The sequence below is a fragment of the Hemiscyllium ocellatum genome, chromosome 17 (assembly GCF_020745735.1).
Source record: "Hemiscyllium ocellatum isolate sHemOce1 chromosome 17, sHemOce1.pat.X.cur, whole genome shotgun sequence".
NCBI lineage: Eukaryota > Metazoa > Chordata > Chondrichthyes > Orectolobiformes > Hemiscylliidae > Hemiscyllium > Hemiscyllium ocellatum.
In genome coordinates this window covers 15,153,155-15,177,031 of record NC_083417.1, presented here as the reverse complement: position 1 = coordinate 15,177,031, position 23,877 = coordinate 15,153,155, and the positions used below count along the sequence as shown (strand labels likewise).

The 23,877-nt window shown below is 40.9% G+C and overlaps 1 protein-coding gene across 3 annotated transcripts in view; it reads left to right on the top strand.

Moving 5' to 3' along the window:
* The first annotated feature begins 2,519 nt into the window (after positions 1 to 2,519).
* Positions 2,520 to 23,877, top strand: part of wwox (WW domain containing oxidoreductase) — a 947,793-nt gene continuing 926,435 nt past the window's right edge. For all 3 annotated transcript variants that reach the window (XM_060837945.1, XM_060837947.1, XM_060837946.1), the window contains exons 1-4: positions 2,520 to 2,665; positions 11,240 to 11,304; positions 18,830 to 18,887; positions 20,036 to 20,214. In XM_060837945.1, coding sequence (XP_060693928.1) covers positions 2,559 to 2,665; positions 11,240 to 11,304; positions 18,830 to 18,887; positions 20,036 to 20,214 — 409 coding nt within the window. In that variant the 5' untranslated portion in view covers positions 2,520 to 2,558. The remainder of the gene's footprint in view (positions 2,666 to 11,239; positions 11,305 to 18,829; positions 18,888 to 20,035; positions 20,215 to 23,877) is intronic.

Here is a 23,877-nt window from a genome sequence, read left to right as displayed (position 1 = left end):
AAATAAAACCTGGCAGTTAAACTATTGATCATTATTATTAACTGGTACTTTTTCCACAGTAGGGTCTCTACAGCGACTGCTCAATCTTTAGTGCATCCCTTTAAGTACTAGACTTTTGAATGTGCCAATCTCCAAGGTTCAGTAAACTAGAAAATAAGCATGTTTCAGGCAGACCAACGAGCACCTTTCACTAAGATGACATCCATTTAGCTGCACTTGCAGTCAGTGTGCATTACAGAACTGCTTGGGATGGACCTTGAGGGAAAAATACATTTATCTTCAGATCTATAATAAGTCCTGTCCACAAGCAGATGGACAAAGGGGGCTTCCATACCACTGCCACCTTCAGCACAATATGCAGAGGAGGTGGGATCTGGTAAACGTACAAAAGACCTAATGAGGATAGCCTTGCTTCCCACCAGAAGGACTGTCAGCCATCATTAATGGGTCCATTCTCCATGGCAATGCATCTACCAATCAGAGTTCAATCGCCAATTAATAAGAACTCTCCTCTCTTACAATATCAATGTTGGTTTTCTGCCTGGACCATACAGTCAGTGTGTTAAAAAAAAGAAAAACATCAATGTTGGGTTTCCCCTTGAATAGTTATTATTATGAATGGTCCTGATAAGCCCAAAATAACAAGCTTTGACAAAATATGCTTTTTTCAGCAATGCTTATGTTCTATCAAATGACTATCATAACTGTTTTGAGGCATTTCAAAGTAGTATATAATTTATGGGGACAAGTTCAATTTGATAGTGTTTTCTGTAATTTTCAAGTCAATGCTTTGGAATGTTCTTTTACAATTTCGTTGAATAAAGTATTTTTTGGAAGAAGAGTAGATGAGTTATACCTGATATTCTTGGCCAATGTTTATCCTTCGATCAATACAAAAATAATGAATTTGGGCTTTATGATATTGCTTTTTGAAGGCTGGCTGGGTGCCTTTTGTACAATAGCAATGATGTGTAAAATACTTCATTGGCTGTATAGCCCTTTGGAAGTCAAGTTGCTGTGAAATCTGTGAATACATCTCCCATGTAGAGAGACCCAACGCAAATGTGGTGACCAGTTCAGGGAATATTAATGGTTTGTATGCTCCAATCACCCCACCTGCCAGTCGACATCCATTTCAACTTCCCCTCCCACTCCCCCAACAACATGTCAATCCTGGACATCTTCTACCATCAACACAAGACCACGTACAAACTGAAGAACACTTCATCTTCCACCTTGGGAACTTTCAACCATATGGCCTTAACATAGAATTCACCAACCTCCCCACCAGGCCCAGTCCTCCCTCTCCAGCCTGACCCTACCTGTTCATCTTCCTTTTCATCTGCTTCACCCTTCCCACTGACCTATCACAGTGACTTCCTATCTCGATCCACCTATCATCATCCCACTCACCTTTCCCCAGCCCCACCCATTCCCTTTATTTCATAGCCCCCTTCCCCTTCCATGGTCCTAATCTGAAACATGGACTCTCTTTCTCCTCTGATGTTGCTTGACCTGCTGTGCAATTTCATGCTCCACCTTTATCCACTCCTTTTCTCTTTTTCACCCATAAGAAAAAGCCTGTAAAACCTAATAGTCCAACGTGTATATCTCAGAACAGTGCTCCAGTATGACTAGTTCTGAAGAAGGGTCACTGGACTCAACTTTGTTTTCTCTCTATAGATGCTGAGAGGCCAGCTGAGTTTCTCCAGAAATTTCTATTTTCAAGTGGTTTCATTTCCAAATATCACTGATTTTGACTTTTTTTTTCTAGGCAAGTGATGCTATGCCCTATTTCTGGCACTTCTTATTCATTGTATTCCAGAGATTAGGCCTTTGTCTTATGGAGAGAGATTGAACAGTTCAGGGAATGAGAGATCTCATTAAGATGTATGGATATACATTGATGCTAAAGGAGATTGACAAAGTTAAGAGATGTTTTCTCTTGTGGAGCAACTTTGTATAAGAGGTCATAGTTTTAGTATAAGGAGTAGCAGATTTTACACAGATGAGAAATAATTACTTCTCCCAAAGGTCATGAATTTTGGAATTCACTACCCCTGAGTATGATGTATGTTGAGACATTGAGTAAATTTCCAAGAGTAGTTGGGCAGATTTTTGATTAGTAATGGGTTGAAAGGTTATGGGGTGCAGGGAGGAAAGTGAAGTTGAGGTACGCAGAGATGAGATCAACCATGATTGTCTTGAATGGTGGAGCAGGCTTGAGGGGCTGAATTGCTGACTCCCATTATTAGCTCTCATGTTGTTAGGTTTTGAGCATTAGCGGTATTGTGCTTTTTAATTCCTGTTCTAGTAAAAACATGTGAACATTCAATGAAATGCTTCATCACGAGGGCATTATACCAGCTTTCTCTGAGTTTATTTCGGATTTCTGGCAACTGCAGCATTTTTCCTGCGAGCGTGGACAGGCGCAGAGGACTACAACTCCCAGCATACCAGGGCGGCGGGCGCGCGCGACACGGCAGTTGTTTCCGGCGCGCGGACGGAAGTGAGGGAGGTAAACAGTCTGGCGGTTGCGGTGTGAACCTGCGAGGACGATGGCCGCTCTGAAGTATGCGGGGCTGGACGACACCGACAGCGAGGATGAGCTGCCTCCCGGCTGGGAGGAGAGAACCACAAAAGACGGCTGGGTTTACTACGCTAAGTAAGGAAATGGCGAACTCCAGTGATTAAAAACAGGGAGGGAGCGAGGGGAGGGGAGTGGGGTTGGTGAGTGGGGTGGAGGAGGGGAGGGGAGTGGGGTTGGTGAGTGGGGTGGAGGAGGGGAGAGGGAGGAGGGTTTGGAGGGAGGGAAGAGCAATGGAGGAAAGGTGAGCAAGAGGGGAGAGGGAAGGGTGGGGGTGGAGAAGAGGGGGATTAAGAGGAAGTGGATGGGGGTGTGGGGAGATAGGGAAAGAGTGGGAGGGGATGGGTGGGGAGGAAGCTGATTGTTGGGGGTGGAGGGGGAAGCTGCTTGGGGTGGAGGGGGTGGGCATAGAGGAGGACGTCTCTGGAAAGGATGGTTGGATGGAAGGATATGTGTAGGAAGTGGAGAAATGGAGTGTGGTGAGAGGAAAAGGATGAGGAGAGGTAGGGAAGACATAGAGGGGAGAATAAAGCCCTCTTGCAGATCATTAGAAAGAAATCTGACTTTTACTGCTGTAAAGCTAAAAGTTGGTGGACCTAATTTCAGCCCTTTCACTTCATCCTTGCACTTCATTAAAAATATAGAAGTTTAGTAACTTCTTTGAATTCTCTCCAATTAATTTAATGAATTCCCATAAATTTAAAATCATTTGCAACAGCCTTGTAGGAAGGAAATCTCTGACAGTTGCTTAACATTTCGTTCTGAAATGTGCTACTTCGAAGTGTGGTGGAGGCAGGTTCAGTGGAGGATGGATTATTATTATTACTGCTTCATTTGGAGAATGGCAGAAAGTCGTAATGCAGATTCGCTAGAAGTGCAGACATGGTGGATCAATGGCCATAACCTGCTCTGTAACAATTTTGTAGAGTTTCTAATGAAACTTGCATGAGAACAGTTGATGTCAGGTTGTACTGTAGTTGTCACTTGTACAATAACTTTTCAAAATAACATAAATAATCATTTTAAGTTATTTCCTCTTCCGTCTCCATTGTAGTTGAACTTAAAAAGTAAGCAAACCTTTATAAATTTGCATTCAAACAATGAAACCAAAGCTAAATAGTACCTGAATTGAGTTATTTTGTTCTGTTGATTGCAAGTTAAAACATGAAATTTCTTCTGTTCTTTTATTTGGAACTGCTTGTCTCTACTCCCTGGACAAAGTTAAAAATCTCACAACACCTGGTTATAGTCCAACAGGTTTAATTGGAAGCACGAGCTTTCGGACCACTTCTCCTTCATCAGGTAACTGTGGAACAGGACCGTAAGACACAGAATTTATAGCAAGAGATTTCAGTGTCAGGCAACTGAAATGATACTTTGAACAAACCTAGATTGCTGTTAAGTCTTTAATCTTTTAGAATACATTGCAGGTTTCGGTTCATTAATATGTAAACCCTAGAACTTCTTTTAAGTCACATTCTCAAGATGCCTTAAGGTTTTATAAAAAAAAAGTGACTTCTAGGCTCAGTCAATGCATAATAAAGGTGTGAAGTTAGAGTCTGTTTGTATCCCAATCTTGAGACTGGTTCTACTTCCAAAGTGGAATTTATAAAATATTACATAAATTGACTGCTTGCATTGACTGCCTGCAGATTGTACACTTTTTGAGCAAAGTAGAATGTATCTGCCAACATAATTCTGCAAATGCAAATTCACCCCATAGACTTATATGTGTGTGTGCATGAAAGTGAGTATGTGTCTGTGCAAGTGAGTGAGTGTGTGTTGCGTATATGCATGCTTGGTAAAATGAGTGTGATGGAGTATAAGCCTGTGAGGATGAGAGTGTGGGGGTTGTATGTGTGTGTATATATGAGAGAGGGTCTGCGTGAGTGAGAGAGTATGCAAATGTGTTTGAATGTATGCTTGTGTGAGAGAGAATGGATAATGTAGTGGGGCCACCTGTAATGTGAACCCAAGGTCCCAGTTGAGGCCATCCTCATGGGTGCCAAACTTGGCTATCAGCCTCTGCTCGGTCACTGTGTTGTTGCATATCCTGAAGCCTGCCTTGGAGGATGTTCACCCGAAGCTCCAAAGCCAAATGTCCCTGACCACAGAAGTGTTTCCCAACTGGAAGGGAACATCCCTGCCTGGCGATTGTTGCACGGTGTCCATTCGTCCATTGTCGTAGCGTCTGTTTGGTTTCGCCAATGTACCACGCCTCGGGGCATCCTTGCCTGCAGCGTATGAGATAGACAACTTTGGCCAAGTCACATGAGTACCTGCTGCGTACATGGTGAGTGGTGTCCCCATATGTACTAGTGATATCCATATTGACACTCTTGACACGTCTTGCAGTGATTGCTATGACAGGTTGTACTGTGTTGTGGTTGATGTCCTGAAGGCTGGGCAGTATGCTGTGAACAGTGGTCTGTTTAAAGTTTGGTGGTTGTTTAAAAACGAGAAGTGGAGACATAAGGAAGATCTTGGCGAGGTGCTCATCCTCATTGATAATGTGCTACAGGCTATGAAAAACATTGGGTAGTTTCTCCACTCCAAGGATGTGCTGAATAACCAAGGGTAGCCCGTGTCTGTCTCCTGAGGAAGTCACTACAGTTTCTCACTGTGGAATGTTGGAATTGGTGATTGATCAGTTGAGCATCATACCTTGTTCTTATGACAGCATCTTTAAGCACCTGCAGGTGTCTGTCACGTTCCTCCTCATCTGAACAGAACCTGGGTATGCATAGGATTTGACAATAGGGAATGGCTATTTTGATTGATATGTTTAGGCTGGAAGCTAGAGAAGTGTAACATCGTGAGATTATCTGTAGGTTTCGGTAGAGTGAGGTACTGAGGTGCCTGTCCTTGATGGAGATGCGTGTGTCCAAGAATGACACAGATACTAAAGAACAGTCCATGGTAAGTCTGATGGTGGGATGAAACTTGTTGGTATCACTGGGTAATTGTTTCAGTGATTCCTCGCCATGGGTCCAGAGGAAGAAAACATTGTCAGTTTATCTGGTGTGTAGTGCTGGTTGGAGGTCCTGTGCGGCAAAAAGTCTTGTTTGAGCATGTGCATGAAAATGCTGGCATATTTGGGTGTAAATTTGGTCCCCGTGGCTGTTTTGTGCGTCTGGGTGAAGAACAGCACGGTGGCTGTTTTGGGCGGCATGGTGCCTCAGTAGTTAGCGCTACTGCCTCACAGCACCAGTGTCCCAGGTTCGATTCCAGCCTTGAGTGACTGTCTGTGTGGAATTTGCACATTCTCCCCGTGTCTGCGTGAGTTTCCTCTGGGTGCTTCGGTTTCCTTCCACAGTCCAAAGATGTGCAGGTAGGTGAATTGGCCATGTTAAATTGCCCGTAATGTTAGCTGCATTAGTCAGAGGGAGATGGGTCTGGGTGGGTTACTCTTCGCTGGATTGGTGTGGATTTGTTGGGCCGAAGGACCTGTTTCCACACTGTAGGGAATCTAATCTTAAAAAAAAACAGATTGTCAAAGGTGAGAATGTTGTGATTGAGGATGAAGCAGATGAGTTGTAGGATGGTGGTCGGAGATCAGCAGTTCTTGGTATTGAGTACTGAGGCTGTTGCAGCGATGCCCTCATCGTGGAAGATGCTGATGTAGATTGCTGAAATGTCCATTGTGACGAGGAATGTTCACGGTTCGAATAATCCGTGGGTGCTGAGTTTCTGTAAGACATCTGTTGTGTCGTGACAGATGCTGGGGGGGGGGGGGGTCCCCTGTATAATAGGTTTCAAGATGCCCTCGACATAGCCAGAGAGGTTCTCACACAGGGTCCATTGCCTGACACGATCAGACGTCCAGGTGTGTTGGCTTTGTGTATCTTTTGGAAAGCAATAGAAGTCCCCTACACGAGAAATAAGTGGGATGAGGGGGAACTCTGAAGGTGCAAAATGTCTAGATTAGAGAGGAAGTGCTGGATGTCTTGAAATGGGTAAAGGTGGATAAATCCCCAGGATCTTATCAAGTGTATCTGAGAACTCTGTGGGAAGGTAGAGAAGTGATTGGGCCTGTTGCTGAGATATTTGTATCATCAATGGTCACAGGTGAGGTGGCGGAAGACTGGAGGTTGGCAAATGTGTTTAAGAAGGGTGGTAAGGACAAGCCAGGGAACTACAGACCAGTGAACCTGGCCTTGGTGATGGGCAAGTTGTTGGAGGGAATCCTAAGGGACAGGATGTACATGTATTTGGAAAGGCAAGGACTGATTAGAGATAGTCGAGATGGCTTTGTGCGTGGGAAATTATGTCTCACAAACTTGATTAAGTTTTTCGAAGAAGTAACAGAGGATTGATGAGGGCATTGCGGTAGATGTGATCTATATGGAGTTCAGGAAGGCATTCGACAAGGATCCCCATGGGAGACTCATTAGCAAGGTTAGATCTCATGGAATACAGGGACATCTAGCCATTTGGATACAGAACTGGCTCAAAGGTAGAAGACAGAAGGTGGTGGTGGAGGGTTGTTTTTCAGACTGGAGGCCTGTGACCAGTGGAGTGCCAGAAGGATTGGTGCTGGGTCCTCTACTTTTTGTCATTTACATAAATGATCTTGATGCGAGCATAAGAGGTACAGCTGGTAAGTTTGCAGATGACACCAAAATTGGAGGTGTAGTGGACAGCGAAGAGGGTTATCTCAGTTTACAACAGGATCTTGACCAGATGGGCCAGTGGGCTGAGAGGTGGCAGATGGAGTTTAATTCAGAGAAATGTGAGGGACTGCATTTTGGGAAAGCAAATCTTAGCAGGACTTATACACTTAATGGTAAGCTCCTAGGGAGTATTGCTGAACAAAGAGATCTTGGAGTGCACGTTCATAGCTCCTTGAAAGTGGAGTCGCAGGCAGATAGGATAGTGAAGAAGGTGTTTGGTATTCTTTCCTTCATTGGTCAGAGTATTGAGTACAGGAGTTGGGAGGTCATGTTGCGGCTGTACAGGACATTGGTTAGGCCACTATTGGAATATTGCATGCAATTCTGGTCTCCATCCTTTTGGAAAGACGTTGTGAAACTTGAAAGGGTTCAGTAAAGATTTACAAGAATGTTGCCAGGGTTGGAGGATTTGAGCTATAGGGAGAGGCTGAACAGGCTGGTGCTGTTTTCCCTGGAGCGGTGGAGGCTGAGAGGTGACCTTATCGAGGTTTACAAAATTATGAGGGCCATGGATATGGTAAATAGGCAAAGTCTTTTCCCTGGGGTGTGGGAGTCCAGACCTAGAGGGCATAGGTTTAGTGTGAGAGGGGAAAGATATAAAAGAGACCTACAGGGCAACTTTTTCACACAGAGGGTGGTACGGGTATGGAATGTGCTGCCAGAGGAAGTGGTGGAGGTTAGTACAATTGCAACTCTTAAGGGTTTGGAGGGATATGGGTCGGGGCGAGATTGGTTGGGATATCTGGTCGCCGTGGACGTGTTGGACCGAAGGGTCTGTTTCCATGCTGTATATTTCTATGACTGGATCAAAAGTCCTGATCAATGTTTTTAGTTCACGGGTGTGTTCTTTGGTTGGAGGGCTTTTACCTTTGGGAATCTTAAACTGTGAATCCCAGATATATGTGAAAGTCGAAGTGCAGTTTTAAAAATGTTTCATCACTATAAAGGTAGGTTGCCTGGGCTTTCTTGTTACTGCTGAGCAAAAAGCTGTCATTTCTGAAATCCACAGCAGAAATCCTACAACTATGTGGAGCTATATCTCTGTACCTTTACCTTGCTCTTTTCAAAGAGCACCTTTGTGGGCGGCTCGGTGGCGCAGTGGTTAGCACTGCTGCCTCACAGCGCCAGAGACCTGGGTTCAATTCCCGCCTCAGGCGACTGACTGTGTGGAGTTTGCACATTCTCCCTGTGTCTGCGTGGGTTTCCTCCGGGTGCTTCGGTTCCTCCCACGGTCCAAAGATGTGCGGGTTAGGTGAATTGGCCATGCTAAATTGCCTGTAGTGTTAGGCAAGGGGTAAATGTAGGGGTATGGGTGGGTTGCGCTTCAGCGGGTCGGTGGACTTGTTGGGCCGAGGGGCCTATTTCCACACTGTAAGTAATCTAATCTAATCTAATCTGTGTTGTATGGCTGATGTTTGATGAGAAAGTGAGGACTGCAGATGCTTGGATGCTGCCTGACCTGCTGTGCTTTTCCAACAACACATTTTCAGCTCGTGGCTAACATAGTTTATCGTTTGTCTGCTATCATGTTTGCGTGGGTAAAACAAAGCAAGTGTCTCTGTTTCCAAAACACTTGGCCCTTCTACCGGAGCTAACTGCTTCTAAAATGGAATTTAGGAAAAGCAGCTTTCGTCAGGCACTGATTAGGTCACTGCGCACTTTGGGAAAACTGATTTGTGTTAAATCAGTGCATATGTGAATGCATGACACAAGGTTCAAATGTGTTCCTTTTAATTAAAATCTAAATTCTGAGTGTTAGTTACTTGGTTGATGAGGGTTTTTTGGTAAAATATGTTTGGTTTTCGTGTCTGTTAAAAGGTTTTGTTTTAAAATGCCATGATCTTATTGATCCTCTTTTCCCAGAATGAAGAATGTTTACCTCAGTGTACACTGGATGCTTGTAAAATTAAGCTGTCATTTAAAGGGACTGAAATACTTGAGAGGATAAAAATTCCATAAATTGTTTCTAAACTAATTTTTCTATTTATAAATTCTCAGCTCTTCCCACAATTAGTGAAATCAACACACAAGATTGACAAACTTGAAAGGGTTACAAAAAGGTTTACAAGGATGCTGCCAGGATTGGAGGATTTGAGGTATAGGGAGAGACTGAATATGCTGGGGTTGACCTTATTAAAAAAAAGTTTATAAAATCACGAGGTATGGATAAAGTTAAGTCTTTTTCCCAGGGTAGAGGTGTCCAAAACTAGAGAGCATAGGTTTAAGGTGAGAGGAGGAAGGTTGAAAAGGAACATGAAGAGCAGCTTTTTCACACAGAGGGTGATGTGTATATGGAATGAGCTGCCCGAGGAGGTGGTAGAGGCAAGTACAATTACAACATTTAGAAAGGTACATGAAAAGGGAGGTTTTAGAGAGATATGGACCAAATGCTAGTAAATGGGACTAGATCAGCTTAAGATATCTGGTCAGTGCAGACGAGTTGGGCGTGGGGTCTGTTTCCTTGCTGTATAACTCTGACTCTATTTGAAGCAACAAGAAAAGGATTTCAAATCTTCACCTAAATATCTTACAGTGAAACTATTGGATTTTATTTCATTAATATTTCTCTTATGCTACTGTCCTTCATGGTGCCTAATCTGTTTATATACAAGACTGTATAGATTGAAGATCTGCCTGTTGGATTTGCAAACATATGAAACGTTCATGCAATGATTAACCTCCGATACAGAGCTCAAATTTAGCAGACTAGCAAATATGACTCAGATTTTGTATCAAACAAATATTTTTCAGTAATATTCACAATCTTGTCACAGAAAAGTACTTGCCATTTATGACTCTCTTGATTATTATTAACAAAGTGAATAAAGAGAAATAAAAAGAAATATTATATCTTTGAAGGCACCATCTGCTGTTGATAATTTGTCTGAAGTCTCTGCCTCCATACTTTGCAAACTCTGCTGCAGAAAGCCCAGCTTCTTCACCTTTTTGTCACTTGCGATCCACTGGATCATTGCAAATCACTTTCAATATCCTGAACCTAATTTTCAAGTCCACCTGTGGTTGCTTCTCCATTTGTTATTTTCTTTAGCCACCTATTGTTGGCTGTACTTTCTTCCTAAAAGCCACATTACTGTTTCACCTGCATTCTTTTCTAGACCAGTTAGTGTGAGTTCCTAGGCCATCTTCCCAGGCCATCATTTGTTTGACTATTTCCTTGCCTACTCCAGAACTTCTGAAAACGCGAGCCTCAGATGATTTAAAATTTCTGTGTATACTTCTTCAATGACATAAATAGAAGTAAGCCATCTGTTATCCCATTCATTCCTGGTTGATCTTTGACTTCAATTCACCACTGGATTCCGTGATTTCTTGATTTTCTTATTATTCAGAAAACTGAAAGTCTCATTCTTTAAAATTCAACTGGCGGAATAAGGTTTTAAATCCTTTGAGTTAACAAATGTCTTATCTAACTCGTAAATGAATGATCCGTTATTCTGAGAATAGGTTTTCCTATCACTGTCATGTATGCTAATTTCATTTAAGATTTATTTACTTCAGATCAATTTATTTAAGATCAGATTTTGTTGTGGCCAAGGGCCAAATTGAGGTAAGTTTTAAAATGATAAGAAATTATTGAATTTCCTATTAACACAGCATATTTCCTCTTCCAGTCTCTCCTAACTCTGTCCCATGTCTTACACCTCCAGTTCGATTGTTGTAATGTGTGGAAATGAAAATTACATTAAACCAACTACTAGCAGCTGTATGTGTTGTATGGATGCTGAGCATGGAATTTTGGGTTATGGAGTTGTATAAAATAACATACAATCAAATATTTTTAAAGTAAAGTATTATAGCAGCATTTTCATAATTTGCAATTTTGCTTTCACTGAATTCATTCTGTTATGCTCCTTATATTGTCTTCCTTTTTCGTGGTTTCATACAAGTGTTCTGCAGGTAAATGCATCACCTAAAAATTTTAAGCCGTGAGTTTCACAATTTTCTCTTTACTCAACAGTCATATTGAACTGAAGACTCAATGGGACCATCCCAAAACCGGGAAAAAGAAACGTGTAGCTGGAGGTGTGTATTATAAATTGCAATTTTACAATATAGAACATTCCATAATTCTATTATCACAAATTTGCTTTGTAAACATTCATGGATTGTGAAACCCCAGACATGGGCAAGGTGCTAATGACTGATCTTATAAAAGTTCAGAAACAGCAGCTTTTAAGCAATGAGAAATTATGCAAAGTAGGCCTGTTTTCTCTACAATTTAGAATTTTGAAGTCTTCAAAGTATTAACAATACAAAAAAGTGTAGATAAAGATAAATTATTTCCATTGGAAATTTTAGAACTAGGGGACATAGTCTAAAAATTAAGGTCAGAATGTTTAGGAGAAATGTTAGGAAGCATATCTACACACAGTGGTAGAGGTTTGGAACTCCCTTTCACAAATGATAGATGCTAGATCAGTTGTTAATAATAACTTAGCTTAATTTTAAATCTGAGGTAGCTAGGCTACCAAGGGATATGGGCCAGAAGCAGGTGAGTGTAGCTTTAGGCCACAGATCAGCCATGATCTCATTGAATAGTGTTGGATCAAGATCAAGGGGCTGAATGCCTGTTCCTATGGAAGCAGTTTCAAGAATAGTGATTTGCAGGGTTTTCATTGCTTGTCTGTGGCATTCTAAGTCTTTTATGATTAAATTAATGAAATGTATATTTCATTATATTTGCCCAAAGATTTTAAAATTGAAAATCATGGTGATTCTATGTTATGAGCTGCTGCTGGAGGAACTTTATCTAAACAAAATTATTATGTACAAAATGGAAAACAGTAGAAACTTTCATTGAGAATTTGAGATGTGTTTAAATGTATTTACTCAGAAAAGTAATGTTTAATTAAAATAATAAGTGTCTTCAGGTTTTGAATGTTTGTCACTTCTCGTTTTACTTGTTTGGGTCTTGGTGTTGGGGATGCTTGAACAGTAGACCATAGCATCGTGGAGGCAGTGGTTTCTCTGGAAGGCTGTGTGTGAAGGTGAAGATACTTTTGATGGCACAGACTGAATGTGGTGGAAGTTATTGAATATAGGAAAGTAGAATGGAGGATGAAGAAAAGGGCAACTCTGGTGTTGCTCCACAATTAAGGGCAAGGGTGAGTGCATACATCTGTTAACGGGCTGATCAATGAATAGTGCAGCCGGCTCAAAACAATGCGACCATTGTTGATTCCCTCTGTCTCGGAGCCATACTCCCACTCTATCCTCATTCCCCATGACTCCTTTAGCCTTTTAGTCTTTTCATTTATTTCTTAAATATATTCACTGACTTGGACTCCACATGGAGTTCCACAGATTACTATCCTCTTGAGTGAAGAAAATGTATCTAGTCCAAAGTGGCCGACCGTACATTGAGACCTTACTCTGGATACTCTGGCCAAGGAAAACATCATCTCTGCATCCAGTCTGTTAAGATCTGTCAAAATTTTATTTGTTCGAATGAGATCCCATCATTCTTCGAAACTCCAGTTACTACATGCCCAGTTTAGAAAACTTGCATTGCAGGATTTGTCTTTTGTAATACGAACATCAAATAATTCAGTTTCTCTGAATAAAGCATGGCTATGTTTGGCTCTGTTTTTTTACTTTTGAGCTAACTTTGCGTGTTGCTGTTATACTATACCCTCAGAATGAAACTTGTTAAGTTTTTGTGTAACTGTTTGGATGCATTTCACAATTTACTGGATTGATTTGAAAAATATTACTTGCATAACAAATTTTTCCTGAATACTTTCTTTGATCTTCTAACAAATTCCTTAAATGACTTGGCTTTCAATGTTTGAGCTTGAATATGTCCAATGAAGTTTCTCGTTGTCAAGGACGATCAGGGTTAAATGATAAAAAATCTGTTCCTGGCCTTGGTACTGTATTCATGAACCATGCAAGCTCAGACTTTGAAAGAGCTGGCATGCTTCCATTTTGGTTCTTCAATTTAAAGTATAAAACCATTTTAGTTTTAAAAACTCATTCAAAAGAAGTGCGCTCTGCTGGCTGGGCTAGCACTTTGTCCTAGTGAAAGTAATGATGAGTTGACAACTTGTGCTGCTGCAGTCAATTTGATGTAGGCATGTCACCAGATTTTTTGGGAGTGAGTCTAGAGTTTTGGGCCAGTGATATTGAAAGAGAGGCAATATATTTCCAAATTAAGGTGGTGAATGGTTTGGAGGGGAACTTGCAGGTAGTTCTTTTGCATTTGCTGTCTTATCCTCATAGATATTAGTTGTTGGCTTGGAACGTGCTGTCTAAAGAGCCTTGGTGAATTTCTCATTACACTCCTTGGAATTCAGAGGTGATCTTACTGAAACATATAGTATTTTTCAGGGCCTTAATAGGGTCAATGCTGAAAAGAGGTTTCCCCTCATGGGAGACTGTAGGACTAGAAGGCATAGTCTCAGAATAGATTAGTGCCAATTTAAGACTGAGATGAGTAATTTCTTCTGAGGGTTGTGTGTCTTTGGAATTTCTTTCCACAGAGAGCTGTGGGGACAGATTCCTTGTGTCTATTTAAGACTGAGATCGGTGGATTTTTGATCAGTAGGGAAATCAAGGGTTGTGAGGAAAGGGCAGGAAAGTGGATATGAGAAATGTTGGATCAGCCATAATCCTAATGAATGGCAGAGCAGGCTTGAGGGGCTGAATAGCCTACTCCCTGCTCCTATTTCTTATGGTCTTCTGGGTTTAGTGCATCAGCTAACTCTGTAGCTACCTCCTTTTAATACCTGAAGACTTCAAGTCCAGGTGATCCTAACATTTTTTCTCTAGTGGTAATTATTGTGCAGGTATTTATTTCCTCTCCTCATTTTGCCACTTGATGATTTGGTGATTTTGGAAAATTATTGGTGTCTTTTGCTGAAATGATTGATGCAAAGTATTTATTCAGCTTCTCTGCCATTTCCTGGTTGCCCATTTTTATTTCCACACACCCCCACTCTTGAAACGTCGAAAATAGGAGCAGGAGTAGGCTGTGTGGCCCTTCAAACCTGCTGTACCCATCACTATGATCATGGCTGATCAGCTTGATAGCCTGTGTGTGCTTTTCTCCGATATCCTTTGATCCATTTATTCTCAAGTAGTATATAGAGCAATCTCGGTTATCCAAACATCAATTATCCAAGCAAGGTCTACAAGAGAGCAGGCAGTCCTGGGCTGTCAGTGGGAGCAGGAAAAAGTTTGCTGCGGGAGCCCTGTTCCTGCTGTTGCTGCGCGAGCCCTGTTCCTGCCGTTGCCGTGCGAGCCCTGATCAGTTATCTGAATAAAATCCTACCTGCCGTTTTCTTTCGGAAAATTGAGGCTGTTCTGCATTCAAATCCTTCTTGAAATTATATAATGTTTTGTCCTTGACTATTTTCATGATAGTGAATTTCACAGGCTTACTACTCTCTGTGAAGAAAATCATCCTCATCTCAGTCCTGTGTGGTTTACCCCATATTCTTAGACTGTTGCCCCTGGTTCTGGAGTCCCTTACCATCAGGAACATCCTTCCTACATCTACCCTGACTCATCTTAAGGTTATATAGCATGGAAACAGACCCTTCATTCCATCCAGTCCATGCTGACCATAATCACCTTCCTGTGCTTGGTCCATATCCTTCCAAACAGTTCCTTTTCATGTATTTATCCAAATTTCTTTTTAAGGTGGTAACTGTACCCACATCCACTACTTTCTCTGGAAGTTCATTCCACACATACATCACTCTGTGTGGGGAAAAATGTTATGCTTCCTGTCTATTTTTTTAAAACTCTTTCTCCATTCACCTTAAAAATATGCCCCCTAGTCTTGAAATCTCCCACCCCCGGGGAAAATACTCCTGTCATTCACCTCATCTACACTACTCATGTTTTTATAAACCTCTAAGGTTACCCCATAACTTCATGTTAGAATTGGTGCAGTTAGAATTTTATAAGGTTTCTCTGAAATCCCTGTTACTCTTCTGAACTCCAGTGAGTATAATTCTAACTGATTCAACCACTCCTCATATGTAGGTCCTACCATCTCAGGAATCTGATAAACCTTTTTGTGGTAAGTCATGATCGTACAAAATGGTGGGGCAGGCTTGAGGGACTGAATTGCCTTCTGCTTCCTTGTTCTTATGTTAGCTGTAGTTCCAGTATAATAACCTCCTTCCTCAGATAAAACTAAATCAATGCACAGTATTTCATGTATGGGCTCACTGAAGTCTTGTGTAATTGCAGCAAAACATCCCTGCTCCTGTACTCGAATCCTCTCACTATGAAGGTCAACATATTATTTGCTGTTTATATTGCTTGCTGCACCTGCATACCTGCCCTGTGCACAACGACATCAAGGGCTCATTGACTATAAATTGAGAAGGGTGATTGTGCATTCAGATGAATAATCTGCCTTCTAGTTTTTGCTCCCATCGTGGATAACCTCATATTTATCCACATTATACTGCATTTGCCTGCAGCTTATCAAAATCTCACTGAAGCATTGTTGCACTCTCCTTACAGCTCATCCTCCGTCTGAGATTTGTCATCTGCAAGTTTGAGGATAGTATATTTAGTTTCTTTATCCAAGTCACTAATATTTGTTGTGAATTGCTGGAATCCTAGCACTGATCCCTCTGGTATCCCACTAGTCACTGCCTGCTATTCAGAAAAAAATTTTGTTTATTCCTACTTTGTTTCTTGGATCAGTGATGCTGGAAGAGCACAGCAGTTCAGGCAGCATCCAACGAACAGTGAAATCGACGTTTCGGGCAAAAACCCTGATCCAGAATCTGGTTTCCAGCATCTGCAGTCATTGTTTTTACCTACTTTGTTTCCTGTCTGCCGGCCAGTTTTTGGTCAATTTCAATACACTACTCCCAATCCCATGTGTTTTAATTTTACACACTATCTTTTATATGGAACTTGGTCAAAAGCTTTCTTAATGTCAAAACAAACATATCAACTGACTCCTCCTTCAACTTGACTAGTTTAATTTTCAAAGAATTGTAGTAAATTTGTCAAGCATGATTTCTCTTTATTAAATCCATGTGGACTCTATTGATCATGCCACTCTTTTCCAAATGCTTAGCTCTTAATTCTTTCTAGCATTTTCCCATTAGTGACGTCAGGCTAACTTGGGTGTCTATGTTCATTTTGGCATCTTTCTTCCTCTTTATATATTTAGAGAAGCCAGATGAAAATATCACTTTCTGGAAGGTTGCAAGGGGTTATCACATCTGTAGGAAATATGTATGAATATTTGCATTTGTTGTGTATGGCTGCTTGCTGGAAGTTGCTATTTGTTCCAAAATAACACTGAGTATGGTTAGCGTACTGTTTTCATTGTAATATCTAGTCCAATGCAAAAGAAAAGCGACTACTTCCAAAGATCCCAGAAAATTAGCAAGGCTTGTGGCAGGAACTTAATGTTGTCATTTAAAAAATCTTAATATTCTTTTCGTTTGTCACAAAGCTCTAATCCCTTTTTTGCCTAAAAGCTGTTGCTTGGCTTAAGGATACTCTGTCCTTGATTTTTTTTTAGAGGGGTAATAAACCAGGCCAGGCTGTGATCAGTTTGGTATGGTATGGAGATTAAAGGGTACTGAGAGGCCTTTTTGTTTGTATGTAAACAGATGAGACTTCAGGCCAAAGTGGTCATGTTTTAGAAATGACCTGCGTAAAGAAAGGAGAGTGGTCAGCTCTCTAACTGAGCTGAGCGGTTTAATGTCGTCCAGAACTGGCTGGGAGTTCAACAGTGAGCTGTGTGGAATCTCGCGCTCGCTCTCTCGCTCTCGCTCTCTCATATATATACACATCTCCCTCCTCCTTTGGCCCCTCTAACTTCAATCTGTAAGCATGTATGCTGTTTTGCAAGAGGGTTTCCTTGTTGGGAACTGTTCCGTATATTCGGAACACTCTAGTTTGGAAAGATTGAGTTCTGTAGGTCTTTGTGTTTCATTGTGTAAATTTGTGAATAATTTTTTTTGTCTGTTTTAAACCTGGTAGTCAACCTCTCTAACTTAGGAGGAGAAAGTGAGGTCTGCAGATGCTGGGGTATCAGAGCTGAAAATGTGTTGCTGGAAAAGCGCAGCAGGTCAGGCAGCATCCAAGGAACAGGAAATTCGATGTTTCGGGCATAAGCCTGATGAAGGGCTAATGCCTGAAACATCAAATTTCCTGTTCCTTGGATGCTGCCTGACCTGCTGCGCTTTTCCAGCAACACATTTTCAACCTCTCTAACTTAATCCGGCAAGTTTCACTGTACACTTACCAAAACAAATTGCCAAGTTATGGTCTGGGCTGCCTGCTTAAGAATATTTTGAGTCGTCTGGCCAAGTCCATAACACATTCCATGCTGCTTTCTAGCATCAAAATCGCAATGAGGCAATATAGTATTTGTCCGCCTGAGAAACATCTCAAAGAACAAACAAGGGCAGATTATTGTTCTTTTATTGAGACTTAGCTCAAGTTCTTATGAATGTGGGGTTATATATTATGATATTACCAATTGGAAAATGTATTTCCAGAACTGGAATTTCAGTTATAATTTACAAATCTCAAAGATTGCAAACACACAGATCAGCTCTTTAAAAATGCTTCAGCATACACATACTATGTTGTGCATCATCTGTCTTTTTTTTTATTTCTAATCTGTGTGTCTGTTGCCTTTTCAGACAGCAACAGCTATGAAAGGTGTGCAGTTGCCTGGTGTTCTTCCTCACCATTGTTAATTTGGTCACTTCCAAAGAACAGGGGCTAGGATTTACTTCTCCTGCAAAAAATAAAGACTTCAGTTTGAATTGGCCTCCAACTAACTTCAAGTTTTTATTGCTGAGAGCACTTCCTTAAAAGGATTCCCTGAGTAATGGCTTCAGATGATGGGCCACATTGGATATGGTTCAAGTTTTTCATTTAAAAAACAGATTTGTGCTGCAAATTACATTTATAATACTGTTAAATTATGCTATGGGTGATATATAAAATAATTGTAGCAACTTAGATTTTTCAGAAGTGTACAAAGGTTGTTTTCCTCTCAACTCTAAATTTAAGAAACTATTCAGATGGCTCCATACTTTAAATATGCAGCAATGTGGAAGTTTTCTCTGTCCTGAGCCTAACATTTTATGGGTCAAAGCTATTCAAATTCCTTTTGAACTTTAGTTTAATATTTCTGTACCACACACTCATGCAGTACATTCCAGATCCTAACTGCATTAAAATGAAGTTTCTTTCCCCCCTGTGGTTTCTCTGGGTTCTTTGCCAGTCACTTTACGTCAACATCTGAGTTTTTAATCATTTAACTGGTTAGAACAATTTCTCTCTCCTTTATGTCTCCATTCTTTGTGCTGTTGAATGCTTCTAATAAATACCATTGTGATTTTCTCGAAAGAAAATAACCCCAGCTTCTCCAATCTATATGTCACCAATGCCTTGCCAGCACTACTCTCATTCTAGGAGTCAATAAAACAGAATCCATGTGACCATAGTGCCTTACTCCTAGGGGAATATTCCATTATTTTGGAGTTATAGTTGAATATATTTAATATTGAATTAAGCTAGTGTAAAAATTGTGCTCTTTGTCTTATAGATTTGCCATATGGTTGGGAACGAGAAACAGATGATAATGGTCAAGTGTACTTTGTTGAGTAAGTATATATAGATTGAACTGCACCTTTCTGCTCCCTATGATGTGATAGTGGGGAGAATGGGACTGGAATAGCAATTTGAGAATGCTTCTTTTTGACAGATTTGGTATGTGATCTCACTCACCTTTTGTTTGACGAGAAAATTGGGAAATAAGATGCTAATGCTGTGGCTGAGTTAAACAGCCATAACTATGTCTAGTTTTGTTGTACTTGGGTTCCTCACCCACTACATGTCCCTACTGAAATGGCGGGTTGAAGAGTTGAACATTCCACGCACTTTTTTTGCAACAGTTTGCCTAACTTTTCATTTTTAACCTTTTCCTTTTGACTTGCTTCTCAGTGAGAAGCATGGCCATTATATAGATTCCACATTTAAAATGTTGAATAATGATGTTGTATCTTTGTCTTTTCTAACTCGTGCTACCACACACGGTGGCTCAGTAGTCACCACTGCTGCCTCTCAGCGCCAAGGACCTGGATTCAATTCCAGCCTTGGATGACTGTCTGTGTGGAGTTTGCGCATTCTCCCTGTGTCTGCCTGGGTTTCCTCTGGGTGCACTGGGGGGTTTCCTCCCACAATCCAAAGACATGCAGGTTAGGTGAATTGGCCCTACTAAATTGTCCATAGTGTTTTGGAATGTGTAGGTTAGGTGCATTAGTCAAGGGTAAATATAGGATAACAGGGTAGGGGAATGGGTCTGGGTGGTTTACTGTTCAGTGGGTCGGTGTGGACTTGTTGGGCCAAAGGGCATGATTCCACACTGTAGGGATTCTGTGATTCTAGTAACAATAGACCTGGTGATGGGGCATTTCCTTTTATTAGTTTTTATAGATACCCTGTTTGAAAAGAGTAAGTGCAGTGTTGGGAATCACTTGTGCAATAAGTTTGGATTCTAAACCACTCATTTCTATGGAGAAACCAGATTTTGTTTAGAGCTGCTTCTGGCTAAGAAAGAATTCAATTTGTGGTAAAAAGAATACTCCAGTTCAATTATAATTTGTACTTTGATGTATACAATTAGAAAGTGAATAGGTAAAAACAGCGGGGTAATAATGAATTCAGTTATTTTGTCTATTTTATTCCCCATTTGACTTGTTTAGATCTTAAAATTAATTGTGAAAGTTGCTTATGACATCTCTTCTTTTAGTCATATAAACAAAAGGACGACATATCTGGATCCACGCTTAGCATTTACTGTTGAAGAAGCATCTGAAAAACCAAATATTCGGCAGAGATATGATGGGAACAGTACTGCAATGGAAATTCTACAAGGTCGAGACCTAAGTGGCAAAGTTGTTGTTGTCACTGGAGCCAACTCTGGGATTGGTAAGTAGCACAGATTTCAGTATTACCTTCCTGATGAATAGAAAATATTTTATAGTTGGAAATTGAGAAATATCTTGCCTCCCTTGATTTGTTTTCCTTGCTTTGAATGCAAATTGTGACTTAGTTGGTGTTGGATGGCTTCCTGCTGAGTTATTTTACTTGAAACATCAGGCTACACATGTATTTGCAATACTACAGGGTCTGATCTATATTGAAAGAGTATCTGTGGCATATGAGTAAACACTGTCTAACCATTCCCTCACTACTCTTGTACTAATGCTGTTTCTGGATCTCTGCTTTCCACGTGCAGTACCAATATGTCATAGTGCACCAAAGGTTCTTCCGTTGAGCAGAAAAGCACCATGCAACTACCAAAAAATATACATTGTCTTTTGCAGTCTTTTTGATCAATCGTATTGCCATTCTTGAGCTCAACTGAACATTTTATTCTGATAAATATTTCCAGCAGATCCCAGATATGGCTCTTATCACAGATTAAGGACAAAGAGGGCAATTATATGTGTGGACTTGCAGGACACTGTTAGTTTACTTTTTGAGTTTTTTGATCAATGTTTATTAAAGAAGAGGGTGCCTTCAGAATATCAGGAAGTGGACATGATTAGGTTGATAGATGGGGTGAAAATTCATGGGAAATATGGAGGCACTAGCTCTGCTTTGAGTTAATAGATTGCCTGGTCTGGATGACTTGCATCCCGGATTGCTGAAAGAATCTAGGACGACGTACCATAACTTTCTAACCTTTTCGAGAAGGAGGCAGGATGCAAGAGGATTAGAGAATGGCAAATGTGAGAAAAAAGTGGTGTAGAGTTTAGTCCTGATGATAATTGGCTGGTAAATGTAATATCACTAGTATGGGTAAGGTTTTAAAATCCTTATTGGACAAAATAATCGAGGCTCTTGGAGAGTTTTTCAGTTAATTAATCGGAGCCAGCATGTATTTCTACAAACAAAACAAAAATCTGATCTGTCCTAAGTGATTATTTTTGCATTATACCTGGTGATTTTATAGTGCATAACCAGGGGAAAGATTTTACAATTTATGCTTTCACATATTCTCCTCCTCTTCCTTGTCAGCCTTCTGCAGGGACTGTTCACTCCAGGGCACCCTGATCCATTCTTCTTCACTCCCAATACATCCCAGCACCCTGGTGGCACTTCCTCTGCAGTTGCAGAAGATGTAACGTCTGCCCATTTAGTTCCACCCTCCTCACCATCTAAGCCCCCAAGCACATATTCCAAGTGAAGCGCTCAATCTCGTCTACTGAATTTGCTGCTCATAATGTCGTCTCCTCTACAATGGAGTGACCCCTTTGCTGAACACCTATGTTCTGACTGCAAAAATGACCCTGAGCTTCCAGTTACCTGCCACTTCAACATACTACTGTGGAATATGAAGTCAATAAATATCTGGAATTAAGAGTGTTTTGTGACCTGAATTCATTGTTGATTGTCAGGAAAAATCCATCTGGTTTGCTAATGTTCTTCAGGGAAGGAAACTGCCATTTTTATTTGGTCTGGCCTACATGTGACTCCAGACTTATAGCAACGTGGTTGACTCTGAACAATTAAGGATGGGGCAATAAATGTTGGTCCGGCCAGCGATGCTCTAATTCTGTGAATGCATTAAAAAAAAAACTGTTTTCTGCCTGTTAGCCAACCATTAATCCATCCCCGTACATTACTTCCAACCTTGTGCTTTGTTTTTCTAACCCCCACTCCTCCTTTGGGGGATCTTATCAAAAGTTTTTTGAAAGTCCAACTAGTTTTTGTCAATTGACCTCCCTATAACAATTTTGTTAGTAACGTCCTGAAATCTCCATGTTTGTTAGACATAAGTTCCCATTTGCAAATCCAAGCTAATTTTTCCCAATCAGCTCATTAAAACCGGTCTCTATTTATCCTATCCATTATAATAATTCAGCATTTTCCCTACTACTAATAAAGGCCAACAGGTCTGTAGTTCCCTGGTATGTCTCTTGCTCCTTTCTGAAGTAGGAGTGATGTTTGCTAGTTTCCAACTTGCAGAGATCATTTGAGAATCTATACAGCTTTCCACAGAATTTATGCAAACAATGCACTGACTATCTCTACAACCACCTCCTGAAATACTTTAGTATGTAGACTCTCAAGTCGTGGGGGCTTATCAACTTGCAACCCCGTTAACTTTTCCGGTACTGCTGTCTTTGTAATACTAATTTTCTTTTAACTCCTTATTCTCTCGAGTCACGTGGATCTGTACTTCTGGGAGATTTCTTGTGTCTTCCTCTGAAAAATGGAGACAAAAGTAATCATTGAGCTTCTCTGTCATTTCTCTATTCCCTGCCATTTCTCTCTTTCCCCCATTATAAATTCTCCAGATTCTGCCTGTAATGCATTTGCATTTATCTTAGCTAAACCTTTGCTTTTTATGTCGCTGAGGGTGGCACTGGAAAAATACAGCAGGTCAGGCAACAATCAAGGACCAGGAGAGTCTACGTTTCGGGCGTATGCCCATTATCATGAATTATCAGGGGGAAGGGGGATTAAGAGATAAATAGGGGGATGCGATTGGGGCTGGGGCAGGGGCTGGGGCCGTGGGCGGGGAAGTAGGTAGGAAGGCGAAAGGTGGTTGCAGATGAGGGGTAATTGTGATAGGTCAGTGGGGAAGGTGGAGTGGTTAGATGAGAAGAAAGATGGACAGTAGCATAGGTCAAAAGGTGTTCTTTCTCTTGTTGGTGGGTGTCTTTGATTTGGCAGTGGAGGCAACCAAAGGCTTGCATGTTCTTGGGGAAGTGGGAGGGGAAGTTGAAGTGGTTGGCCACAGGGCAGTGAGGTTGTTTGGTTTTGCTGATTGCATTCATATTATAGTCTTCCTTCCCTTATCAATTTCTTAGCCCTTTTCTGTATTCTAACACTGTCCAACTCTCAGACTTCTGATAACTTTCTCGGCCTTTTGTTTTAATCTTGTACATCCTAAAATGCCTTTGTTAACCAGGGTTGACTAGTCTTTTTTGCACCTTGAAGGAACAAGTACTTCATGTAAGGCATGTAGTAGTTCTTTAAATATTACCCTTTGCCTACAGTCATACATTTTAATGTATGTTTGCATTCCGCCTCAAACAGCTTGTGCCTCTCACCTTCGTTACTTTCCTTATTCAAATTTAACATCCTTGCTTTAGATTGAACTTATCTTAAAACGTAATGTAAAATTCTGTCATTATGGTTATTTATTCCTAAAAATTCTTTTACATCAAGATTATTAAGTAGCTTAAGAAGTTTGCATCATTAATGCCAGATCTAAAATAGCCTGTAGTCAGCTCCTCAACATACCCTTTTGAATACTGCAGTGTGCTCCAGAAATCTGTCCTCCACAGCATTCGTGTTCAGTTGATTTATCCAGTCAATGCACAGTTTGAAGTCACCGATGATTATTGTGTTGCCCATCCTGTATGCTTCTTTCTGCTTAATACCATGCTGTATAGTTTTTGGCTGTCTATAAATAACTCTAAACAATGCTTATTGCTCTGTGCTGTTTCTTAGCTCTATCCAAACAGATTTCACATTGTTCTTCTGATCTGGGGTCCTCTCTTACTAATGTACTGATCCCAACACTTATCAGCACAGCTCCACCTTTTTTTCTTTGACTACCCTTCCTAAATGTTA